Here is a 24,492-nt window from a genome sequence, read left to right on the forward strand (position 1 = left end):
CTCGACATTGGTTACTCTTTGGCAGCATACAGATAATCAGATAATCAGAATCAGAAGACAATGTTCGGCAATTTCCCATCTAGCGTTGCAAACAGAAGAAAAAAAACAACCAAGTAACGCCAGCAATAGTTACCATAATCATTATGTCGCTGGGAAGAACTTCGCCTGATTAGTTTTGTTTGTTTGTTTAGATTTGATATCTTGATCATTACCATGTTTCATAGAAACGGCAATAATAACGTTCACTACCCCCGAGAGTCGATGTTTTGTTAATTTATTCAGTGGTTTACTGCTCTCCCGGGATTACAAGGGAAAATTTACATGTGCATTACGTTGGTTGTAAGCCATTGACGCAGGATAAAGCAGGCGAAGTGGTATGGATCTCAACGACTCTACGCAGTTCACGCCAACGATCAGGGCGTCCGACGACAATCCGTTCGAATTTGAGCAAGAAAGGGGTTTAACCGAACCAGTTACCACGGGAATGAGTGGTCACGATGTAAGTCCTGTAACCAAAACAATGTGACGACTTGTTATTCATTTTAATGCTGTGGTTTTTGTACAGTCTACGTAAACTTTATGTTGCTACAGAATGAATGTTTATAATTATTATACCAGTTATATTTTAAGAGTATCAAGTGACACATAAATTTCTTCTGTTTGTCATTTTCAGACGGACAGCTCTGCAGAAAGCGACTGCAGTGAGATCGAAGACTCGTTGGCGGCTGGTTTTGTTCCGATACACCATGGTATGAAATAAAACCCTTAAGGATTCTTTGTTCGGCAATTTGTGTTTGTATTCGAGCACCTGAAGGGTCAATTTCCATATTTGCAGCTTCTATCGGACAATATTACTGATACCATAGCTCTCAGTTATTCTTGAATTTTGTTGGTGGGAGGTCGCATCTCAAGGTTTCACCGGAAATGTCGTAATGACATGGAAAAACGTAAAATTTGTGTATACAGCGGGCGCGCATATTTTCTTTCGCCGGTATATTTGTGATCGATCACCGACAACTGGCGGCTTCCAAACCTCTTTTACTTTCTAAGACCGAAGGCTTTCGCTCCAGTGCCTATAGCATAAAATCAACATTGACTTGCTTTAAAATATGCATAGTACAGTCTTTGTCAATCTCTTCTGGCTTGGAAATTGACGTCAAATTTCTACTGAGTTGAGTTGCCATAGGCCGCCATATTGAAGCAAGTTGAATTGCAAACCGACCGTTCAGGTCTTGGTCAGCCAAGCCAGTCGGTGGATCGCACCCAGAAATGACTTCACGAAAGAACGAGGAGAAAGGTGCCTAATTTTTTTCTTCCCTTATTCTATTTTGTTCTTTTGTGATCCTCTGGGAATACATTTATGACTAGGGAGAGATCGCCCAATTGACTCCCACCCAACCCTGGGATCACACATCCCCAAGATCGTAGGTAACGATGCTCATCTATACAAATGTTACCCTTCTTTATACTTTTCCCAATTGATTATGGTAATTGTCATAAAATTCTGTATAATCTTTTGCTCAAAACGTACGAAATAGTTTGTTTGTTATGTTCAAAGTCTTGTTATGCTCGAGTCAGTTAGACACACCACCAAATATGAACTTGTTGGCGAGCAGTGACATATTTTTGAGTAGAGGGTTCGTGTTTTCCTTACTGACTGTGCCCTCCCTTAAAGTACATTAATTTTACGTTCCATTTTCCACAAGGTGAATCATTTTAAAATGGTGACTCCTCTTAAATATATCGGCAATTAACTGTGAAGAGTTAGCGACGCTCTTCAGCTTGGTAACGACTTAGTTCTCACGAAAATAATATTTGATTATCTATGTGTAAAGATTTTTATTTCTTTGCTTAAATAAAAAAATGTGATTATCGCTTACAGGGAAGAATCAGTGTTTCAGGAAGGTGAGCTTAAAACATCCTAAAAAATTTTCGGTTTTGAATTTGCATAGAACCAACTGCATCTGCCTTAATTTCTTTTGCGCTGAACAACTATTGACTGTTTTCCTTTGTCCTAGTCTGTGGGGGTTCCACAGAAAGAAATATAGCTGTTTTTATGAACCAAGTAGCAAAATATTGCCGTCTGCGATCTCGTTAAAGAGGAAATGAATTATTTGTGAGATGCAAAGGGTTGGATAGTCCCAGAACCTTTTTGCGGTAAGCCAACGGAACTGGTTCCCATTTGTCGCTGTTAGGAACAGAGCAAATCTGGTTATGAGCTTTCTATCGGCATTCTCCTAAGTTTTGTTCGGATAATGTCGACTAATAACGACGAAGAGTCCAAAGCAGATGTTGGAGAAGGAAAGAAAATCAAAAACACCCCAAAACGAAAAAAGTTTCGTTCGTTTTCACTCGGTAAGTGTCTCAAAACAACATTGAGCATTGTGTATTGACTAAGTTTTAATATCGAAAGTGAGATTTTCGACACGGCCTTTCTCAGTTGTTTGAATCAGTAGAATATTGTGTTAAAAAGGCTTTTTGATTTCCTTGTATGCCCTGGTTATCAGTTAAAAGTTCTGGTCGAGAGCAGCTTATAAATATGTTACTTGTACGTTTTAGGTTTAAGGAAATATAGACATCTTTTCGGAAATTAACACACTCAATCATTCGGTGGTGTTCTGTATTTTTAGATAGCGATAAATTTTACACTGGATCACAAATGCATTGATTTAGTGTCAGCATCACTCCCCGATAACATTTTTCCACTTATTTTTATTGGAATTGAGAATGAGTCAACTCCTTGTGTATGATTTAACATTAGTTTATTTGCATCTCTGATAAGAAATACAGCATTGACATTATATGTAAATTTGAATACCTTGTTTGGAGCTTTAAGTCTATTGCTTATAGCAAGTGGTTATGTGGATAAAACTTTATCTTCTACTAAGAGATATTTGAAGAGAGGTGATGTTCAGAGAATATATTTGGCTATCATGTATCTTTAATAACTCAAAAACAGTTTGTTTCTGAGTCTAAATAACCACAATATTTAATTGTTATGATAATGTGCTTAACATATGCTTTGGCCTTGAATGTGTTTCAGGGAATCCAAACTTTTTAACAAGGCAGGCAGTATTTGTGGTAGTAACACTTCACTATTAATCCACATAATGCTTCACTTAAAGTTATAAGTTAGTGTCTTATTTTGATTCCCAGCTTGTCAAGATTTTCTCATATGAATGCTGTAACCTGTGGTTATTTTGAATACTAACTGGAGGTGGCAAGGTTTGCATGAAAAGCTATGCATCGCTTTGTTTTTGCTGAAGTAGTTTTTGTTTTTTATTTGTCTGTAGAGAGGTTGCACAATTCTCTTTTCCTGTGCTTGGAGTTGAATTGATGTGATATTTATGTGAGTCTTGCTTGAGTTTTGGGGTCCTGTGTGATTGAACACTGTCATAACCATATTGTGTTGCTGTTTTTTTGAGATCTGTGTTAGTCATCCCCAGCCTTGAAATGATGTCACACTTTGTTGCCTATATTTTTTTGATATTTACTGCACTTATAGAATCAAGGAAAATGTCTCCTTTAATGTACCAAACCTTCAGTGACTTAAGATATTAATTTTTTTCTCAAGAGAGTGGCCTGTTGCAGGCATCAAGCCAGAAAAAGGCTTGCAATAATATCAACTTAGTGATTAAAAAAATTAAATAAAGAAGAAAAGGTGAGGGATTGGGAAGAGTGGTTGGAAGTTTCACATGTTTTCCAGTCTGTTGTTAAGTATGTCAAAATTACCTATTCTTTCAGTAACCTCTGCACCTGTATTGCAGAGGTCATGGGTTCAAATCCCAACAGGACTGAGTTTTTATCAAGCCTTGTTTTCACTACTGCTCAAGTAATGTTCATTAGTGTGAAGATCGCTTTCCTATTCACGTCTTTATCTGCAGTTTAATAATATTTGACTTTCATATATTCACAGTGGAATTATAATGTAGTTTGCAAGAAGAATGCAAGTTGTTATAGTCACACTTAATCATTTCCTCTTGTGAAATTTTGCCATAAGTTTTGCAAAAAACCTTTTTTTGTATATAAAGGAATTATATAATTCCTTTGATTAAGGAACTATGAAATCTATCTACTTCTTTACCAAGCTCAAAACTAACCATCTCTCTTATTCTGTTTACAAACATGACGCTATTGACATTGTTGATTCTAGCAGTATACAGGATGTGTCATAAGAACTTTGGAATAGTCCTTGCTCACTGTAGTCTCTGTGGCTCAGTGGTTGAGCTTCAAAGTGCTGAATCCAAAGGTCTGAGTTTTGATTCCTCATGGGGACTCAAAAGTTTTTCTTTGTCCCATGCTTGTGATCAGACAAAAAACACCTTTCTCAATTATAAAGTAGTTTGCAAGAAGAATGCAGATTGTTTTTGTGACACTTAATCATTTACTCTTGTGAAATTTTGTCATAAGTTTTGCATAAAACTTTGATTTCTATCCTTTGAATTGTTTGAGACTGCACGATGGGTAAAAACAGCATTGTATACCTAAAGATTTGCTTATCTTAGACTAAAGGGTTCATTGCAACCTCAAAGAAAATTCAAGCAGCCTGCTCTTGTAACTTAAAATTTAACATGTAACTTTGCCAAGGGCCTTTCTGCACTAGTGAACAAAACTAGAATTGTCCAAAAAAAATTAAAAAAAAAAAAAATTTGACGTGACAAAATTTTTGTTTTGTCTGTTGCATCCACATCAAAAGTGTTTGAAGCTGCCAAATTCCATCAACGTCTCAGCGGTGTCATTCGTTCATAAGACTGGCCAGAATAGCTTTTCAAAGGATTCCACCTCCAATTTCAAGAATTTATCCTAAATCATCTTAAAAATTTATAATCCCTGAGTTTTGCATTAAAAGACAATTTTGCCTTTCTAGTAATCTGATTTCAGTTCAATTACTCACCAGTTGTAGCCTTTACCACAAATGATAGACAAGTTTCACAGGGATTTGTTTATTTGGTTGATTTTGTCCAGTTTTTACCCAGGACAAATTTTGTTGCAAGTGATTGAAAATTTGTCTAAATGAACAACTCTTTTGGCTAGTGCGGAAAGGTTCTAAACATAAGGCATTCATGCAACAACAGATCAATTAGTGTGGTTTGTGTGTTTCATATTTTATTTTTGGAAAAAATGAGGTGGCTCAAAATAGTGTTATTTTTCTTTTCACCTCAGCTGACACAGCACTTCTACTGGGAAGTTTATCTCGAGGAAAATCTAACATTGAAAATGGTGAAGAAGACCGCAGCACACAGTCAAGTCCACTGGGTAAGTTACAGGCTTAGACAATAATTATTCTTTAAGTGTGCCTGATGCCTCAAAACTCTTCTTTTCTTGTTATCTGAGTGTACTTTTCCTTCAAATAAATTTTTGGATCGGTTTAAGCCTCAAATTTCTATGATTTTTTTTTTTTAAATCCTGAAGATCTGTGTGTTAGCCTAAGCAATGAGAAATCTGGCAAACCTTAGCTATAAGATCAGATCAAGAACATAGTTATCAGCACCTTCTCCTTCACTGGGAAAGTTTTGTGTTTCTGCAGGGTATCAAAAAGGATTTACAGTGTCTTTTGCTGTTAATTAACTCATATATAGTTTTGTTTAAAGATCAAACTGTTTAGAAGATAACTTGCTCTTCTGCAGATAGCAAAGCACATGGTGTATGTTATGGAAACAACTGTCCACAGTTTGTGAGGGAGTTACAGTTAACTGTTTCTTAAACAATAAACATTTGCTCTACCAAGTTGCCCATTCAGCATTTAAAATGATATTGCTCAAAAGGCCAGCTCTCTAATTAGAAAGAAATGGAAACAATCAAAGTTGTTTGGTGTTTTTCTGTGAATGTAGGAGTGTATCAAATGTCCTTTTCAAGCTTTTCTCTCATAGCCACAATGTTGTATATGCTCACAGTCATCCCCGAAATACTGGTAGAAGGGTCTCAATGTCAGCCATGATAATGAAAGCTATCATGAACAAGGAATTGAAGAGAATTAAGCAAGTCCCCTTACCTCTGCCAGAGAGTACTGAGGAGCTCTCCTGCATGATTGCACCATGTGCTAAAAAATCATCCCAAAATCTTGTTCACCCTGCACTACCTGCTTGCACCTTGAAATGGAAAGTTCAAGGTGAAAGTGGTGACTCTGACGTAAATGCATGTCAAGACTATTTTTATAACAATGACAACTAGTCATAGCAAATCTCTCTGCAGAGGGAGCGCATTTTAAGAAACCCAAATTTCTAGCTATGCCTAAGGGCTATTTATTGTGTTTAAGTAATTGTTTCAATTTATTAGATAAACACAGTATAGCTGTAAATGAAAATACATTTTCATAAAGAGTATGTACAATTTTTTTTGCTTTGTTGTCAAATTTGTTTTACAACTGTCTCGGTATCTGATGTTTGTGCTCTGTGTAAAATGATAGAAGAGACATTTATTGGTGAAATTCTTAATGAACTCTGTAATACATAACTTTGAACAAATTTGCAGTGTTTAATGAAAATTTTGTGTCAAGATATAGTTTGTGTACCAGACTGATACTGAGTGTATTTCCAGAGTTGAATGTACAGTAGGTGAAAATATTTTTAAATAAATATAAATTTAGTTTATGTCTATAGAAAATTTCCACTTAAGTTGCACTTCCTCACAAATTATAAGGTAATTTCAGAATACTTCTTACATATTGCAAAAGAAAAATAGATTTAAACATGCCTGATTAAAGTATTTCTTCCATAAAGTTGTGCACACTGCTATAAGGTTCATTTCCAAATTTAGCTCTCTGTACATCTTTTACTAGATGACAGGGTATCTGACTTAATTGAATAAACATCCGTGGAAATTGTTTTGATCAGAACAGGATGTCTGAAATTTATGGAATCCAATTTTGTTCCTTTTGTTCTAAATTGGCTGTCTGTAGCTTTTTTTGCTTTCTTGTTCCATTTGTTGAAGCAATATTGTAGTATTGAGAATACAGGCTTATTTACATGCATGAAGCACAAATGAAAATGACACTTAAAAATTTGAATTAAAAAGTTTAGTCTGAATATGTAAGATTTTATTGGCTTTTGAATAATTCATATTTTGGGAAGATTTTGTTGATACCACACATTTGCTTTCTCAGGTAATTGATAGGTTTCTTGATTTATAGCTTTGTGTGGATGAAAATGTTTGGATTACGGGTTATTCAGAGATGAACCTGTAGCTTTCTCATGAAAGGGCTACCTTGCCAGTAACAGGAAATTGTTATCTATTTTGAAACAGAAACTGTCATTTCAAGCTCAATTTAATGTTTTTCCAACATATTGCGGTACTTGTAGATTTCCATTTTAACTTGCTATGTTAGCAAGGAAGGATAAGGGGAAACGAAGACAAGGTAAATTCAGTTTGTAGGTAATAATGTCTATTGTTGATTTGTGCATGTAAACATAGGGGGCATATAATTAGATGGTATTTGCTAGAGTTCAATGAAAGAGCTATCCAGTAGTCAGAATATTTTGGCAAAGTAAAATTGAGTCATTGTGTCTAAACACTTTCATGTCTATCTTTTTATCCATTACCCTTTCTGTTAGTTTTTCCCCTTTAAACTTGTTCACTTAAATTTATAGCCAGGAAGCATTTTGGGTTATATTATTTCTTGATGATTACTTTCAGTATAAACTGTATTTCAAAAGGACTTGCAAAGTTCCCTTTCCTTTGTGATAACAATATTCTAGACTGGATCTGAAAGCAAAGAAGGATAGGCCCTTTTTCATAAATTATTGTCATTGATTTCTTAGTAGTTTGGTGCAATGATTTCTCCCATACATTCTTGTCAATGTGACCTCAAAATTTTACAAATTCAATTTAAATAGGAGTTAAATGTCTTTGGGTGCCCCAACCTCAATAAGTCAGAGAAAGCTTATCATGAAAGGAGTATACGCAATTTGAATTCAGTGTTATGATAATGACATTAATGAATTGTGGTGAAGATTATCTTTTCCTGACAGCTGGTATGAGGAGGAGAAATTTTAAATGCATGAAAGCCTTTTTGGTGAAATATTGTGGCTTGCAGAGCTACATGTTTTAATGGTAACTTAGCTATACTATTTTGCCCTGAGAAACCTGATGATGGCTTGTAATGTCAGTGGAAATCTCTCGTCATATATCTGTGGCAAATTTCAATTCCTGTCTGAGTAAGCAAAATATTACCGGTATAATCTATAGGTAATGAAAAATTAATCACAGCCAGAATGGAAATTAAATTGTCTACTGAAATAGTACATATATTTTCCTTTTTTACATGTTGTCATGTTCTGAAAAGGCTGTAAAAAATAGTCAGGTTGGAGCCTGGGCTGGTTTATTTAAGCATCACGTTTATTTTTCTTTTATTGAAATGTTTTGTACTGCTCATATAGGTTTTCAAATGTTTTGCATTCTTGAATGAAGGGCAGTGAAACCAGATTGCTTTGAATGGCATTCGCTCATCACACTTTTCAGTCGGTAGAAGACAATTTAAAAACTTCCTATGATCATTTTACCACAGTCAATATTGATCAATCTGAAGCCACAATTAATTTCCAAGTAACATTTGCTCAAGCAATCAAGTTAAATTTATAACTTTGATATCAAACACAGCAGGAAATTTGAATTATTGTTTGTCTCTAAATTATTTTGATTCACTTTTTGAAAGGATATTGTAGTGTAATCATTAGTATCAGTATAAGTAATATTTAAATATTTTCATGTGATTGTGATATTAAGGCCAAAAATATTGCAGAGAAACACTGCTGTGCGCCACAATATGGGTTTTAAAAGGGTACAATTTAAATTTGATGGATGTTGTAGTTTTGAAATTGTCTGTTTTCACAATGTATATAGTTTGTTCATTTTTACTCTGATTTACACTTATATCGTCACAATATATCTTGAACAAGAAAAATATAAATCAAACAAGTTTGAAGTTGATTTAGCCTTCATTGTTTTCTGACAGAAGCAGTATGTATTTAAACTAAAACAGTTCAAAATTAGCTGGGAATCAGCATTTTAAACTTTATGATATTTTTACTTGAAAGAGTATAGTTCCTTTTTCTTTTAGTGTATTTATTTAGTCAATTTTTTCACGTCAATTGCTTCATTTGAGCTTTAAACTACAGCAACTACTAGTTGTGCAAGATGATGTCTTTTCAAAATTTTTATTTGTAAATTAGACATCTTTCATAAGATTGGGTATCATGATGTTTTTCTCATTTTCCTAAAATTTTCTTTGATTTGTGACCTCATAAAGCTTAAGTTAGCAAATGATATATTTATTGAATAGGTCGAATTTTTTAGGAACATTAATTATAGGCAGTTTAACCTTGTATGTAACTTCTTTTTTAATAGATGTAATCACTTTCCTTTTGTGCTAGTATTTATATGCTCTAAAAAGATAAAAATACCTGTAATTTTTTCCAAGGTACATGACTTAACAATTGTGTCTTAACTGTTCTTCTGCCAGTTATGAGTTATATTGTACACTGTCATCAGAGATTTAACACTATGCACATCAACCTGGCCAGTATTTCTATATTGCTGTTCAGAAAATCTTTTTAATACATCAGATTGTGGTGATAACTTAATTGTAATAAATATTGATTGATTCTGGTCAATGGTTATCAACAGTATGATTGTTAAGGTCAGGATGATAACAAACAGCATTTTGCACTATCATCCAAAGCAACATTTTAAGAAAATTTCCTTCCTTTTTTTAAGCACAAGATGAGGGAGAAGGTAGTTTTAAATTTGATGGTCCAAGTCCAAGGAATTCAACCCCACCTGTTAAGCTGGATAAGAAGGACAGGGATAAAGAGAGGCTGGTAAATATCACTTGGGAAGTTACAATGTGTTTTATTTAAATTATGTATTGTATTAAGAGTCTTACATTGAACAGCAACTTGCATGTAGCTTATAAACTGTACATCACAGGTTTAGAAAATACCAGAGTTCAAGATTCCTCCTTGAAAAAGGAGTTGGAGTTATTACTGGTCAGAAACAACAGTGAAGTCATTTTGGGCTCGTGTTTTTGTGTAAAATCAAAGGATTCAAAAAATTATATTTTATTGAACTCTTGCATGAAGGGTGAAAGATTTGCTATTGTCAAGTCAAAAATTTAAAAAATGAAATTATTGTTAGCTTTTAGTTAAAATATTAAAAGACTCATATTTCTTTGTGCTAAAAGCTTTGATAGAAGTACAAAGAAAATGTTGATTCTGCTAGTCTGTACAATTTTATATGATTAGATACTTGTGCTAATACTCAATTCATTTTGAAATGACAGCAGAGTTTGGAAAAAAGACTTTCTGTGCCAGACAAATCCCCACTGTTTCCAAGGAAAACTTCAAAGGAAAGTTTCAAGGTAAGTTTTAATTTTAGATAACTATATCCATGAATGTTTTTTGCTGGTCAAACAAGTACTGGCCAGATAACTATAATTATGTGTGTGTGTCTGTCTGTTGGTGTGTGTGTGTATGTTTGTGGGGATGAAGTAACTTCAACTTTATGGTAAAGGCATGACCTTTAATGAAGAGGTGGTACACTTGACACACATGTTTATGATGATGACAATAAATTGTGACCCAAATTATCAAATCTTACTGGTAGAAACATTTTCTAAGAAAAATCAACCAATATACTCTCAGAGTGTACAAATTAGGACAATTTTCTTTACAAGAAGTTCAATAGGATTTTGGGACAGTGTATACTTGGATTGTAATTCTTCCAGCAGATAATTTTTCATATATCTGTCTTTCAAGGCAATGAAAGAGAGTTACAGACAAGAACAGAAACGCAGAATAAAAGAGTTAGCTAGTGCACTGAAAGACCCTTCAGTGATCATACTTTCCTCCTGGCTCAAGGTGAGGATAATTTGTAGCAGTTATTTTTCTGCAACTTTGATGTAAAAATAATTTTTGCAATTCAACACATCCTTAATCAACTTTTTTGACAACTGTAAGGTTCGTGGCACCTTGAAAGGCTGGCAGAAGTTTTGGTGTGTTGTTAAGCCTGGTATGCTGCTTATTTACAAAAGTGCAAAGGTATGAACTAAATTGAAATTTTTTCAAGTACAAATTTAGTAATTTTATTTCAGGTGCATTTGCAACTTATAAACTGAGGTCCATATATTATCATGGCAAGTATTAGTGACTCAGCTCTGCTTTCTTTCCACAGCATGGCCAGTGGGTAGGCACTGTTCTATTGAATGGCTGTGAGATTTTACAAAGACCTTCCAAGAAAGAAGGATTCTGTTTTAAAATCTACCATCCACTTGAGCACTACATGTGGGCAACAAGAGGACCAAAAGGAGAGCTTGCTGGTTCAATTGCTCAACCTATGCCGAAGGATCACCTTATTTTACGAGCAGACTCTGAATCTGATGGTAAGTGTTGTATATGATATCTAACTCTAATTAAAACTTCTGAATAGATTGTAGAAATCTCAGTCACTGTTGCCAGAATATCACACTTCATGTACTGATGTACATTGTTGCTCCATTCCCTGTTACAGCAGATAAGAATATGAGCTCTCTTTCATTGTACAACTAATCTAAACATTATTTGTGCTAAAGACAACTGCTACATTTTGATTTGAATAGGACGGTGCTGGTTAGATGCTTTAGAAGTTGCTCAGAATCAGGGATACAGCAATCAAAAAGACAACAAAGGAATGTATGTCTAAAAAAAATTATCCTTCAATGTGATCTGCGATGCTTGGATTTATTAAAAATCATGACATGCCTTTTTTATACTGGAAGGTTAAGTGAGCTGTATGGTAAGGATGACAAGGAAGACAGAGAGGATGACAGTGGAATTCCAGCCATTCAAGGTCAGTTATTTCTTACTTGTTTTGGTTTTTTCAGTTTTTTATGCTTTTATTAGTTTGTTTGATTGTAGAGGGGATATAAAAGGTACACATACAAATTTATATATATATATATATATCATGCGTAAAAATGGCTTTTTCCTTCTTTAACAGATCAAGATTATGACAGCAATGATGGAATGGTTAGATATTATTTTTGTATTATTTATTTATCTTAGGGTTAGGGTTGGGGTTAGGTTAGGGCTAGTTAGTTTGAGAAGAGTGTTTGTTTTCTCTCCCACATTGTGTAACTTGTTTTTTTGGTGTTGTTCTTTTAACATCCCTCATAACAATTGATGGGGTTTTTATTTTATTGTGAACATCAAAAATGCAATTTATAAGTACACCAATTTTAGTTCTTTTTTTTACATTCTCTATTTTTTCCTTATTGTGTTTTGTTCATAGGAAAAATCTGACTCTGATAATGAATTGGATGACACGATAGGGCCACTTGGAAGAGGTAGGTAGTTCTTGCCCCAAACAAGTGGCAAAATTAATGTTATCCACAAATAGATTGTCCTGTCCTGAACCTGCTTATCCCTTCCTCATCGAGTTACTTCCCACAATTTCAATGCATTATCCAGCAAGCAGTTGGTAAGGGAACAGATGATTTTTTCCTAGTCAAATTTTACATTAAATTTATTTAGTAGATTTGACCTAACCCTTAATCTCATTGTTGTTACAGTTATGTTGTTGAAATCGTATATTTTGTTAATCACAGATGGTGAAGAGGAGATGGAAGAGGGTCCTGTTGAAGAAACAATTTATGTTGGAGAGAAAGGGGAGGAATATCTTGGACAGGTACAAACTTCTGGGCAATTCTTCATTCAAAACTATTTTGGCTTTTTACCATATGTAACTGGCTTTCTCTGCCTTTAGAGCAAAAATCATGTTGTGTAGAATTTATATTTTAATTAAACAACTTTTTAAGAAATGTTTTAGTGCCTGGGACGAGCATGTTGCTGTGAAAGTTCCATGCCATGGTTTTAAGTACAAAACATACACTGAACCAAGTAATCAGCTCGATTCTTTTATATCGGAAAAAGGCTCATAACTTTTTTAGTCCTGAAAAGCTTTTATTTGATTTTTATGGAGCTCAATTGTTGTTCAAATATTCATTGAGACTCTTATCAATTTGGACAGACCAAAGGTGTAGTCGAAGTGTACCTGTAGATGTGGAAAGAATTGTAGGAAATGTATTGCTTAATACTGCTTAAAATTGTTGAAAGAAATGTACTGTTCAGCATGACTTATTTTTAGTATTGTTTTTGTTAGGCTGGTGAGGCACTAGAGGAGATTGAAGATGAAAACAAAAGTATTCTGTGGGCACTTTTAAAACAGGTCAGGTGAAATGAGCTTTGGAGATTAGAGGGGACAGTAAATTCTGTTCAAAAAAAATTTTTAAGATCTTTTAAGAGGAAAATTTTTTAAGATCTGCTGGATAAGGGTGAAGATTTGAAGCTTATTCAAATGATGTGGGTGAATGCTACACAGAACTTGTTAGTAAGCTAGGTTTCCCACCTATTGGTACAGCAGTTACCAAAATAATGTTAACACCGACCATTTAAATGCTCAACAGGTCAAGCCAGGCATGGATCTTTCAAGGGTTACTTTACCAACCTTTATTCTGGAACCTAGGTCATTTTTAGACAAGCTTTCAGACTTCTACTTCCATTGTGACATTTTGTCCAGGTAAACAGTTCACAAATCCTATTTGATCAAGTCTTACTCTTATTTTACACCCACCCCATTCTACATCAAGTTCAATGTGACTTGGGTGATTTTTTATAGTCATCAGATTGAAAGAAACATTGAAAATAAGGTTATGTGGTGGGAAGAACAACTCTGAGGGGATAGGAGTAGACCTTAACCCCCCCCCCCTAAAAAAAAAATTACAAAAAGATATTTGCAAATGGTAACATTTTTTTATTTATAAATTATGTAGAGCTGCAAGAGAGGAGGATGCCTACAGCAGAATCAAGGAAGTAGTCAGGTGGTATTTGTCAGGATTTTACAAGAAACCCAAGGTTGGTGAGAGAAATTGAGCTTACCCCTTAGTACTGTAAATTTGTACATTGTTGATGTACCAAACTTTTGAATAAAAAAACCAGAATATCTAAAATCTGACTTATCCTGTGTATGGTACCAGAATGTATATCACCAATTGACAATCATTTGAATAACTATCTTTCTGATAATTATTCATAGGGTTTGAAGAAACCTTACAACCCTATCCTTGGTGAGACGTTCCGCTGTTACTGGGGTAATCCTAATGGTACCAAGACATACTTTGTCGCAGAACAAGTTTCCCACCATCCTCCAGTATCAGCATTCTATGTGTCCAATAGAAAAGAGGGATATGTAGTCAACTGCTCTTGCTTGGCCAAGTCCAAATTTTATGGTAACTGGTAGTTTTATTATTAATAGTATTTGCCTTGTGACCTTTTTTTGTGGGTCCAGTTAAGTACACTTGTCCAATTTTTTTGATCTGACTGACTGGAGTATGAACTTTGTGAGATGAAAAGCTTGGCTGTCTACCAGGATCTTGTAAGATCTCCTCGACATGCTTTATACTTTCTTGCTTCACTGTGAAAAACGAAAGCATTGCAGTAAAGTAGACTAAATATGTAGAGAAGCCAATTTTTATGAAAAATATGTAAATCCCCTCCAATTCAATAAACCTTTCTCAAGATCTAATCTTAAGTGTATGTTTTCCCTGGTAGGGAATTCATCCTCTGCCATTTTGGATGGAACTGCTACCTTAACTTTGCTGAGGTTTGGAGAAGAATACGTCATGAGTATGCCATATGCTCATTGTAAAGGTTTGTTCTTTTTCATAGTGTATTGCTAGGTAACTTACATTAGAGCTGTGGCTCTATAGCCTTAGGCATCTTAAAAAAAATTTTTTTTGAAGGTAAGATCTAAAATTCAGATATTCAAAAGATCCACTACCTACCGAATAACATTTTTGAAAGTTGAAGTGAACAGCAATCCAAAAAAAGAACATCACAAGGACACTACCTTAATTTGTAAATTAATTTGTAAAGTAAATTAAAATATTAATTTAACTTAATTTATCTTGAACTGTTACTGAGATTGGTAACTGAGATGATAGAGATGAAAGAACTGTTTCCCTGAAAAGGTAGAATCAAAGGGAAAACTAAACCTTTGAGCTAAAATATTTAGCTGAAAGCTGTTTATAATTGTTCTGCTGTTTTTGTTTCATGTACAGTCATCTTTTTCTTGATTTTCAGGTATTTTGATTGGCACGCTAACAATGGAGTTAGGAGGAGTCATTACCATAAACTGTGAGAAGACTGGGTACAAGGCTGAAATTGAATTCAAACTTAAGGTAAGAAGATCAAGGGTTTCTGTGAGTGGAGCGCCAATGTCAAAGAAATTTGGGTCCAAGCCCCTTCAGAGCTTGTGCTGTGTTCTTAGGCAGGACACTTTACTCTATGAGTACCTCTCTCCACTCAGGAGTGTCTGTAAGGACAAGTGAACTGTCAGGAAACTTTATAGGGGGAAAACTTTGATGGAGTGGGATTCCATCCAGGGGGAAAGAGCAATACTGCAGCTCCTGTCGGATGAGATACCAGACTCAGCAGCTGACTTTTCCATCTAAATGAAATCATACCTTTGTCGTTATTTTAGCCATTCTGGAAGAAGAGTGGGGAATCTAATTATGTTGCTGGCAAGATTAAAATGGGAAAGGAAACATTGTGTAGAATAGAAGGAAAGTGGGTAAGTATCTCTCTAAATAATACGTCTTTTGTCAATGTGTATGCTATATATCTTCCAATTAAATGGAAAATGATCTGTTCTTTTGTTTCCCTGTAAGGATGGTGAGATTCTTATCACAGACCTTAAAACTCCAGTTCCTGCAGGGGTGAGTACAGAAACACAATCTTATTTATGTATCAGTCAGAGAAATGTAAAATCTAAAGATGGGCTCTTCACACCCATGTCAAAATTATAGTTCTATAAAGTGGATGGGGGGGGCAAGACTTATTAAGCGTATGAATAAAGGGGTAAGTTTCTAAAGAAACTGTGGTGCTGCGTCGGTGGAAGAGCATAGCAGGTAATTTAGTGTTAACAACTGGGTTGAAAACGTAACGAAACCGGCTTAACGGCATAACGGCTTATGTACTAGTGTTTACTACAAACCTACAGATTCACATAGTTACTTGTTGTATTCATCTTCACATCCATCACACGTCAAGAACTCCATACCTTTTTCACAGTTTCTCAGACTTCGTCGTTTATGTAGTGACGACTCTGATTTTTCCGAAAAATCAGAGGCAATGTGCTAGTTTTTCGATAAACGTGGCTATCCTGTTTCTGTCGTTCAAGCGGGCTACCACCGTGCCCAACAAATCGATCGACAGGCAGCACTAAAAACGGCCGGGAAGGAAAACACTGACCGCATTCCATTTACTCTTACATTTCACCCTCACAACCACGCAGTTCAATCTATCATTCTTAAAAATTTTAAATTACTCCAAAACGATTCAGAGACTGGCACTATCTTTTCGCAACCACCACTTATTTCATTCAAACGTGACAAAAACATAGTCAACTTTTTAGTCAGGAGTTCATTTCAAACCAATGACCAATCTGGAACTTTTAAATGCGCTCGCTCACGATGCAAAACTTGTACTTTCATTCATAACGTAGAGAAAATATCGGGACCCAAAAGATCCATTAAGATCATTGATCACTTTACGTGTACCTCCGCCAATGTTATTTACTGTATAACTTGCACTTATTGCAATAAGTTATACATCGGCGAAAGAGGAAGACGACTGGGTGACCGATTCCGAGAACACCTTCGCGATGTGGAAAGAAATGACAAGGACGCATCCAAACCAGTCGCTAGACACTTTAATCTTCCTAATCATTCTAAACAGCACATGGCAGTTTGCGGCCTTTCCTTACATCAAGGCAGTTCGGAAAGCCGTAGAACACTAGAACAAAAATTTATATTCCAAATCGGCACCCTTAATCCCCACGGAACCAACGAGCGCTTTTCATTCAACTAATTTATTCCTGAAAAGATAGAGGGGCCGCAGCCAGGATAAAACATCTTGTAAAATTTAAAAAACGATCTCTGGCTAAAACTTTTAAAAAATACGAGCTTTCGGCTGTTTGCGCTACAGCCTTCAACGGGTAAAATGATAAAAAGGTAAGAAATACTAGGTGTGAAGTACAAAGTAAGAAATTAAAAATGCTGATAACTAAGAATGTTTGTTAAAAAGAATGTTGTATTGTCCGGGCAAAGGACAGGAATTGTTGTCCGCATTGGGAGTTAACTTGGAATGCCACGCTTCTAGTGTTTTTCTTGTTCTAAAACTGCCTTTGTCAATAATAGATGCATTATCAAAGTCTATTGCGTGACTATTGGCCCAGACGTGATTGGAAATTCTTGAGCCTTTTGCCGCGGTTTTCACATTTCTGAGGTGTTCTTTCTTTCTTGTGTTGAAGGCCCTGCCAGTCTCACCAATATAACACCATGAACAGTCACCACAAGGAATTTTATAAACAACATTTGTTTGCGATTCCAACGATGGTCGAAATTTTGGAGCCGGGAACTGTTGTTGGAGGGTGATGAGTGGTTTGTTCACCACTGTGATGTCGTGTTTTTTGAGGACACGAGTCAGAGGTTCTGTTACGCCTTTAATGTATGGAAGAGAGGCGAACGACTTGCGTGATTCGGACGCCTCGACCATCTTGAAAAATGTGCCAACAAGTTCCTCCGGGGACAACACTGTTGAGCGTCGGGTTTTTTTGGTCTGGATGTTTTTTAATGAAATTCGATGGATAACCATTAGACTCAAGTGCTGAATAAACTCGATTTAGTTCTCGTTCTTTTCCTTCGGAGGAGTTGGGTAGCTTTAGGGCTCTGTGTAGAAGAGTTGCTGCTGTGCTGGCCTTGTGTTTATTATCATGGTGAGAACCACCCTAGTCTAGATATCTGTCCGTGTGCGTAGGTTTTCTGTAAACATCGACAGCGATGGTGCCATTTCTACGGGTGACCAAAGTGTCGAGAAAGGAGATCTTATTGTCACTTTCAATTTCGATGGTGAAAGAGATGTTGGCGTCAATTGAATTTAATGTGTCATGGAAAGCTCGCACATTGTCTTTTTTGATGATGCAGAAGCTATCATCGACATAACGTTTCCAGATTTTAGGAGGGACGGATGAACTGTTAATCGCACTTTCCTCGATCTCTTCCATACAGATTGGCCACTACAGGGTGGTTCTCACCATGATAATAAACACAAGGCCAGCACAGCAGCAACTCTTCTACACAGAGCCCTAAAGCTACCCAACTCCTCCGAAGGAAAAGAACGAGAACTAAATCGAGTTTATTCAGCACTTGAGTCTAATGGTTATCCATCGAATTTCATTAAAAAACATCCAGACCAAAAAAACCCGACGCTCAACAGTGTTGTCCCCGGAGGAACTTGTTGGCACATTTTTCAAGATGGTCGAGGCGTCCGAATCACGCAAGTCGTTCGCCTCTCTTCCATACATTAAAGGCGTAACAGAACCTCTGACTCGTGTCCTCAAAAAACACGACATCACAGTGGTGAACAAACCACTCATCACCCTCCAACAACAGTTCCCGGCTCCAAAATTTCGACCATCGTTGGAATCGCAAACAAATGTTGTTTATAAAATTCCTTGTGGTGACTGTTCATGGTGTTATATTGGTGAGACTGGCAGGGCCTTCAACACAAGAAAGAAAGAACACCTCAGAAATGTGAAAACCGCGGCAAAAGGCTCAAGAATTTCCAATCACGTCTGGGCCAATAGTCACGCAATAGACTTTGATAATGCATCTATTATTGACAAAGGCAGTTTTAGAACAAGAAAAACACTAGAAGCGTGGCATTCCAAGTTAACTCCCAATGCGGACAACAATTCCTGTCCTTTGCCCGGACAATACAACATTCTTTTTAACAAACATTCTTAGTTATCAGCATTTTTAATTTCTTACTTTGTACTTCACACCTAGTATTTCTTACCTTTTTATCATTTTACCCGTTGAAGGCTGTAGCGCAAACAGCCGAAAGCTCGTATTTTTTAAAAGTTTTAGCCAGAGATCGTTTTTTAAATTTTATAATTTATTCCTGTTTTCTCGTCACCATATTACCACCAATGGCGTAGCTCCACTTTCTGCATATAAACCCACACACAACCCACAATTCCTCTAATCGCTCTGACGAAGGGCTAACGCTCGAAACGTCAACTTTTTTACCCTTTACGGTGGCTAATTTACGTTTTCAACCCAGTTGTTAACACTAAATTACCTGTTATTAAGCGTATGGTTCTGTTGCACCTCTTCCTTCATCTCCCTAGTGTAGAGCATGTGTCTAGTGAGCATGGTCTGCAAATTACTGTCCTTTTAAAAGTGTTGCGACCACTTAAGAAGTTGTAAAGTGACTTCTATTTCTTTTCTTCAGGAAGTGGAACCTCTTCCTGAGCTGTTTTGGGACCCAACTCCTGAAATCCGAGAACAGAGACTTCCCAGACATTTGGTGGAGTACAACACCCAAGGAGAATTTGAATCTGAGAAGTATGTCATATCTTGCTTAGATATAGTATATAATTCTTACTTCAACATGTCTGTATGGTGACTCATGGGGTCACATTATGGTGGTGTTGTGTCTTTGGATGATGTATAACTGCTCTCTTAAAATTACTTTTCCACATACAGGCTCTGGATAAATGTCAGTGATGCTATCAAAGTTAATGATCAGGTAGGGAGACCTTGTTTCAGTAATTTTCAATTGGCAAGTGCTGAACTTGAGCAACATTGCAATGCTTTTGCTCCATCATACTCTGTAATTAGTTGTGCAATCTCTTACTGTCTTGTAAACCAGTCGAAAAAATAAAGGTTAACATTGTGTACAACCATTTTCTACAAAATTGTCAGGAAAAAGCAACAAACGAAAAGTTCACTCTTGAGGAGGCACAGCGGAAAGGTCACCGTGAAAGAAGAGAAAATGGAGTGGAATGGATTCCTAAACTGTTTGAACGTGATCCAACTGCTCCTAATGCTATCAACCGATGGCTTTACAAGTACAGAGAGTAAGCATCTGATTAACATTTCATTATCTTATATTGGATGCTGTCAGCCTTCTCTACAAACAAGAGAGTATGAGGCTTATATATTTTGTTGTTGTTGTAGTTTTGCGACTTTCATCTACATTTATTTTTTGTAGTGTAAGACCCTGGGATCCAATGACGGACCTGAAGGAGTATGAAAATGATGGAATCATCAAAACACAGTATCGCCTCAAAGCACCCATGGTACGAACAACAAGCTTACTCAGTGTCCAACCAGATAACAAGAAGCCAATTTCAAAACGAAAGCGGCCTTCATCTGGTCGATCACGATGTGGCGGCCAAGCAAAGGGATCACGACGTAGTTCCATTGACCACTCAGGTGCATCAACACCTGATCCTGAAGCTGAACATTCCAGCAGCATTGAGGATGATGATGATGATTCGAGTGTTAAGGAAGGCATTGACCTTGCAGCTCTTGAGAAAGCTTTCCAGCCACTCAAAGATCTACAGAAGGAGTGTGTTCAACAGATGAGGGCAATTAGAAGTGATTTGCGTCGCCATTACTCCTCTCATCAGGATGATCTTGCTACTCTTCAGTTCAAAGACTGGCTCTTACTCTTGATGTTCATTATAACTCAAGGATTTTTCCATTGGTATTATAGAAGATGATCCTGCCTAGCTACTTAAAATACACAAATTATTCTAATGAAATTTTAAAAAAGTATTTAAAAGGGATGGATTGTTTTTGTTGTGTGCTGTCCCATGAAGTTTGGATTTCACTGAAATTGGGAAAAGCTCAAAAATGAACAATAGTTATCTTAACACCTAAAGGTATATTTTCAAGTGAATTTGAGATGGAAAGCCTCCTTTTTTTTTCACGGTCAGAAAATATTCTGATTAGAAAACCAACTTGTGTTTGCTCAACAACATAGTAAAGTCCCATTTCTGCTCACTTTGGTTGTAGAGTAAAATATTTTTGAAAGAACGGTAATTTAGCTCAAATTGGACAGGTGTGCCATCTTGATAATCAGTGTTTAGAAGGGTGGGGGTGAGTTTTGTTGCATTTCACAAAAGCTACTCTGTAGATGTATTAAAAATGTTGAGAAATTGTTTGTTTGATTGTAAGCATAATCAAATAGATTGTACTTGATGATTAACTCACAATCATATGAAACAAACAACACAATCAGAAGATATAAATATATTTAAACTTATATTAAAAATTAATTAGCCTGAAACCAGCTTCACAAGGTTTTTAAAAAGTTTCTTTTAGTTAGGGACATGAAAGAGATTTCAGCTGATGCCCTTCAAAAAAAGAAAATTTAAGAAAAAAATGAATAGTGGTGAACATATTTTACCCTCATATTTATAAAACTCAGAACAAAGATATCAGATAGAGGTAATTATAGTTATTTATGATTGTTACTTGTTAGTTATAATAAATAAAAGATCAAATTTGAACTCATTTTAATTAAGTGGAGTTGGTGAACTTCACATTTTTATCACAGACCCGAGGCTCACCTGCATAGCACAGGATCTTAGAACAGTTTGGTTTGTAACATTTTATTTCAGTCTCTTTGTTATCAAACCTGGTCAATTTTGAGCAACCTAAGGTTTAAAAAAATTATTGTTCTAGTCAGCATGTTTTATTTGCTCTATATGGATCATAGGGAGTTGTGTTTTTAGCATGGGACTCCACAAATTTTGGCACAATTTTACAGGAGTTTAAGAGAAAAGAACCTTAGGTAGGGTCAGGAATTCAATCAAAAGAATAAAGAACTTGACATAAGATTTTTGTGAGGAGATTTTAGTGAATGGTATTCTGCACAACTGAATATTAAACTGAAAGTTTTGATACTATTTGTGTGTAATTCAATTTTTTTTTTTAATAAGATGATGTCACTGCACAACACCTGAAGCGATTGATAGGTAACTTCTCCCAACAAAATATATTAAAGTTCACAGGGCAACCAGGTGGACAATCGGACATAGTTTGATGCTACTCTGGTTTGCCAATTTAATGAATGTAACCGAAGAAGTTACAATTCATAGACCCAACGTTTCAACACTCCTGTCTAGTGCCTTCATCAGGGGTGATCTAAACGCTGCAACAATCCAGTAATCCATAGACAGTCCAGTAAACAGGTAATGAGGATACTCAGCAAAGATGGTTGTCTTAGTCAACACCAAATTCTCATACTTAATTTACCACAATATGTGTAGCAGCTGGAGGGGAAATCTTACGTGATATGCACCAATAAATTTGAAGCTTCAGTATCCCAACCCAAAAATTCAAACTAACCTGTCTTTTGAGTAATAATTATAAAACTTTGAAAAAGGATGAGTTACCATTTTAAATTCCTATCAAAAGGCTCTGTACTTTTCCAAAAAAAGAAGAACGCCATGACTTTTCAGTGTCTCCTTGAGGACTTTTTTACCAATGTGTAGAATTTATGTCTTGTCAAATATTTGGCATTTCTGTCAAAATGATTATCAAATCTACAAAAACACAACTTCTAAAAGAATCACTTGATCTAAGAAATTCTACCTATACTAATGTCACACTATTGTCATTCATAGTTGGTATTCCAAAGAACACCAATTTTTAATTCTTACAGTCAAGACTTACACCTATATAGTATAGTCTTGGAAATGTGGACCTTATAAAACATAAATATTTCTTAATATTTGAACAATGCAAATATGTGAAGAGATAAGTAATAAACATGACAACACAAATGATAAGTACCTGATAAATAGCATAGCAATCTATACTGCACCCAGTGCACAAAAATGTTACTAATGCACAATCACCTTACAAGCCAACATTTGAAATCTGTTCTGTGTGTAGATATATAATACATGTAAAAAAAAGGAGAATGCACTGAAAAGAAAATGTTTATTAACTGCTTTCACCTTGACCTAAGTGTTCCATGCAATCCAATTTTTTCCTAGGATTTCTGTGGTGAAAGAATAGTTCTCAGTATTTTCTGAACCCCTTCCCTCCCAGTGTAATTACATTTTTTCTTAATTAAGAGGCTCACTCCCATGAAAACTACATGAAATGTCTGCCTTTCTAAGCAAGCCCATTTTACCTTTCATAAATTCTTGGTAAGATGTAAATGTAACAGAAAGTGTGCATTACTGATAGCTAAACCTCAAAAGTACTCATTCAAGCCACAACTAGAGCTAAATTGCCAAATACAAGGGAAACTTCAAAACCAAAGTAAAATTAAGAACGAAATGTTCAGATTATTTTCAATTGAAAAGGCTTTTCAAATTGACAGCAAATCAGGTACATCTTTATGGAAAATGCCGGTGAAGATCAATCATAGTTAATGCCTAAGTGTCATAGCTATAAAACCACTATAAATTATGACCTAATGAACATCCAACATGATTTAATTTCTTTTCGATAACATATTTCACGAAAATGACATGACCTCTTGAGAAGGTAATAAAATACAAAAAATGTATTGTGAATTTAACGCATTTGATATATTTAGCTGCTAACCTATTCAGGCATCGAATAGAGCTGGTCGCTGTGTAAGAAACACTTTGATAAACTGTAGCAGTAAACTCTTATCGACCTTCAATCTAAGCCATAAGTCCTAAGAACCACTTGAAATGCAGATTCGCATCACACTGTGTTAGCTGTGTACTCCACTGCGGCAGCCCTGTCATACCGTGGTTTTCGGAATCGTAAGACTGGAATGAGCCCGAGCAAAATATAAACCACACCAGTAATAAAGAAAGCATAGCCGACAGCAATTAAATGCGTTCGCCTAGAAAGTGCATAATGAAATATCAATGATAAAGTTGTACCCAAGAACAGCAACACTAGGCCAGCGAACATAACTTGCAACCCACGGCGCCGCCAAAACGACGAAAATTCACGCCCAGTATTCACATCTGTGCCATCTATGAATAGGCGAAAACCTCCAAAGTAGTTCGTCCACGACAACGAATTGAAAACGAGAATGAATGAATGACCATCTTGTTCCCACTCGTACTGTCCGCCACCAAAGCAAAGAGGGCTACATGGATTGTAAGTTAATCCATGATGCTCCAGTTCATGTCCATTAACGTAGATACGGTACCCTTCACAAACGCAACCAATTTCACGAACCAGCTGTACTGTATACTGTCGATATTCAGGACCAACCTTGAGGTTCTGGGCCCATGTACAAGTGGTTTTACAACAAGGCATCTCTGGCGTTCTTCGACAACAACAATAGAGTATGTGCTTCAACCTTCGCTCAGAACTTTGCGATTAATTTCGGATTAAAAGGTCTTAAAAGACCCTCTGCTTAGTCACTGTGCTTTTATCTGTGGGTTTTCGCTTAACCAATGGAATTTTAAGTCATAATTGCGAAAAATTATCCGCAACCTAAAAGTGTAATGGAGATCGATCACCCAGCTGACAAGAGAATTGAAGTGTGACACACGTATTTGTAAGATACTTTCTATGGCGTGACAAACTGTTTGACTTCTTCCTGTTGATTGGCCAAAATAGAAGCTACATTATAAACATTTAACAGAAAAAAGTGCAAGCAACCC

General features: G+C 35.9%; 2 protein-coding genes across 8 annotated transcripts; one reads left to right on the forward strand and one right to left on the reverse strand.

Annotated features, from left to right (window-relative positions):
• The first annotated feature begins 296 nt into the window (after window positions 1-296).
• On the forward strand, window positions 297-21,792 carry LOC113674984 (oxysterol-binding protein-related protein 8). 7 transcript variants are annotated; one of them, XM_089184585.1, is made up of 26 exons: window positions 369-499; window positions 674-749; window positions 3,294-3,349; window positions 5,164-5,256; window positions 9,712-9,815; window positions 10,277-10,354; window positions 10,752-10,853; window positions 10,953-11,033; window positions 11,167-11,374; window positions 11,591-11,663; window positions 11,750-11,820; window positions 11,971-11,999; window positions 12,262-12,316; window positions 12,578-12,657; window positions 13,132-13,197; window positions 13,436-13,548; window positions 13,802-13,883; window positions 14,065-14,257; window positions 14,580-14,678; window positions 15,111-15,208; window positions 15,511-15,600; window positions 15,698-15,745; window positions 19,326-19,438; window positions 19,580-19,622; window positions 19,799-19,953; window positions 20,088-21,792. In XM_089184585.1, the coding sequence occupies exons 7-26, from the start codon at window positions 10,755-10,757 to the stop codon at window positions 20,599-20,601; spliced, it is 2,310 nt and encodes a 769-aa protein (XP_089040711.1). In that variant the 5' UTR covers window positions 369-499; window positions 674-749; window positions 3,294-3,349; window positions 5,164-5,256; window positions 9,712-9,815; window positions 10,277-10,354; window positions 10,752-10,754; the 3' UTR covers window positions 20,602-21,792. The 7 variants fall into 7 exon arrangements, with proteins under 7 accessions (XP_027047286.2, XP_089040708.1, XP_089040711.1 ...); XM_027191485.2 differs by lacking the exon at window positions 3,294-3,349 and having other exon boundaries at window positions 297-499; XM_089184582.1 differs by lacking the exon at window positions 3,294-3,349 and having other exon boundaries at window positions 331-499; window positions 674-1,297.
• Window positions 21,793-24,288, reverse strand: LOC113674986 (uncharacterized). Its single transcript, XM_027191487.2, has one exon. The coding sequence runs from the start codon at window positions 24,140-24,142 to the stop codon at window positions 23,573-23,575; it is 570 nt and encodes a 189-aa protein (XP_027047288.2). The 5' UTR covers window positions 24,143-24,288; the 3' UTR covers window positions 21,793-23,572.
• Between the last annotated feature and the right edge of the window lie 204 nt (window positions 24,289-24,492).

The sequence above is a fragment of the Pocillopora damicornis genome, chromosome 10 (genome assembly GCF_964200805.1).
Source record: "Pocillopora damicornis chromosome 10, jaPocDami1.2, whole genome shotgun sequence".
NCBI lineage: Eukaryota > Metazoa > Cnidaria > Anthozoa > Scleractinia > Pocilloporidae > Pocillopora > Pocillopora damicornis.

Excerpts from the sequence above, each read along its gene's own strand:
- LOC113674986 (XM_027191487.2), bottom strand. The coding sequence starts at position 24,142 with ATGCCTTGTTGTAAAACCACTTGTACATGGGCCCAGAACCTCAAGGTT.
- LOC113674984 (XM_027191485.2), top strand. The coding sequence starts at position 377 with ATGGATCTCAACGACTCTACGCAGTTCACGCCAACGATCAGGGCGTCC. Across the intron at positions 11,034-11,166 it reads TTATTTACAAAAGTGCAAAG|CATGGCCAGTGGGTAGGCAC; the intron begins GTATGAACTAAA and ends TTCTTTCCACAG. Across the intron at positions 15,209-15,510 it reads AAATTGAATTCAAACTTAAG|CCATTCTGGAAGAAGAGTGG; the intron begins GTAAGAAGATCA and ends TCGTTATTTTAG.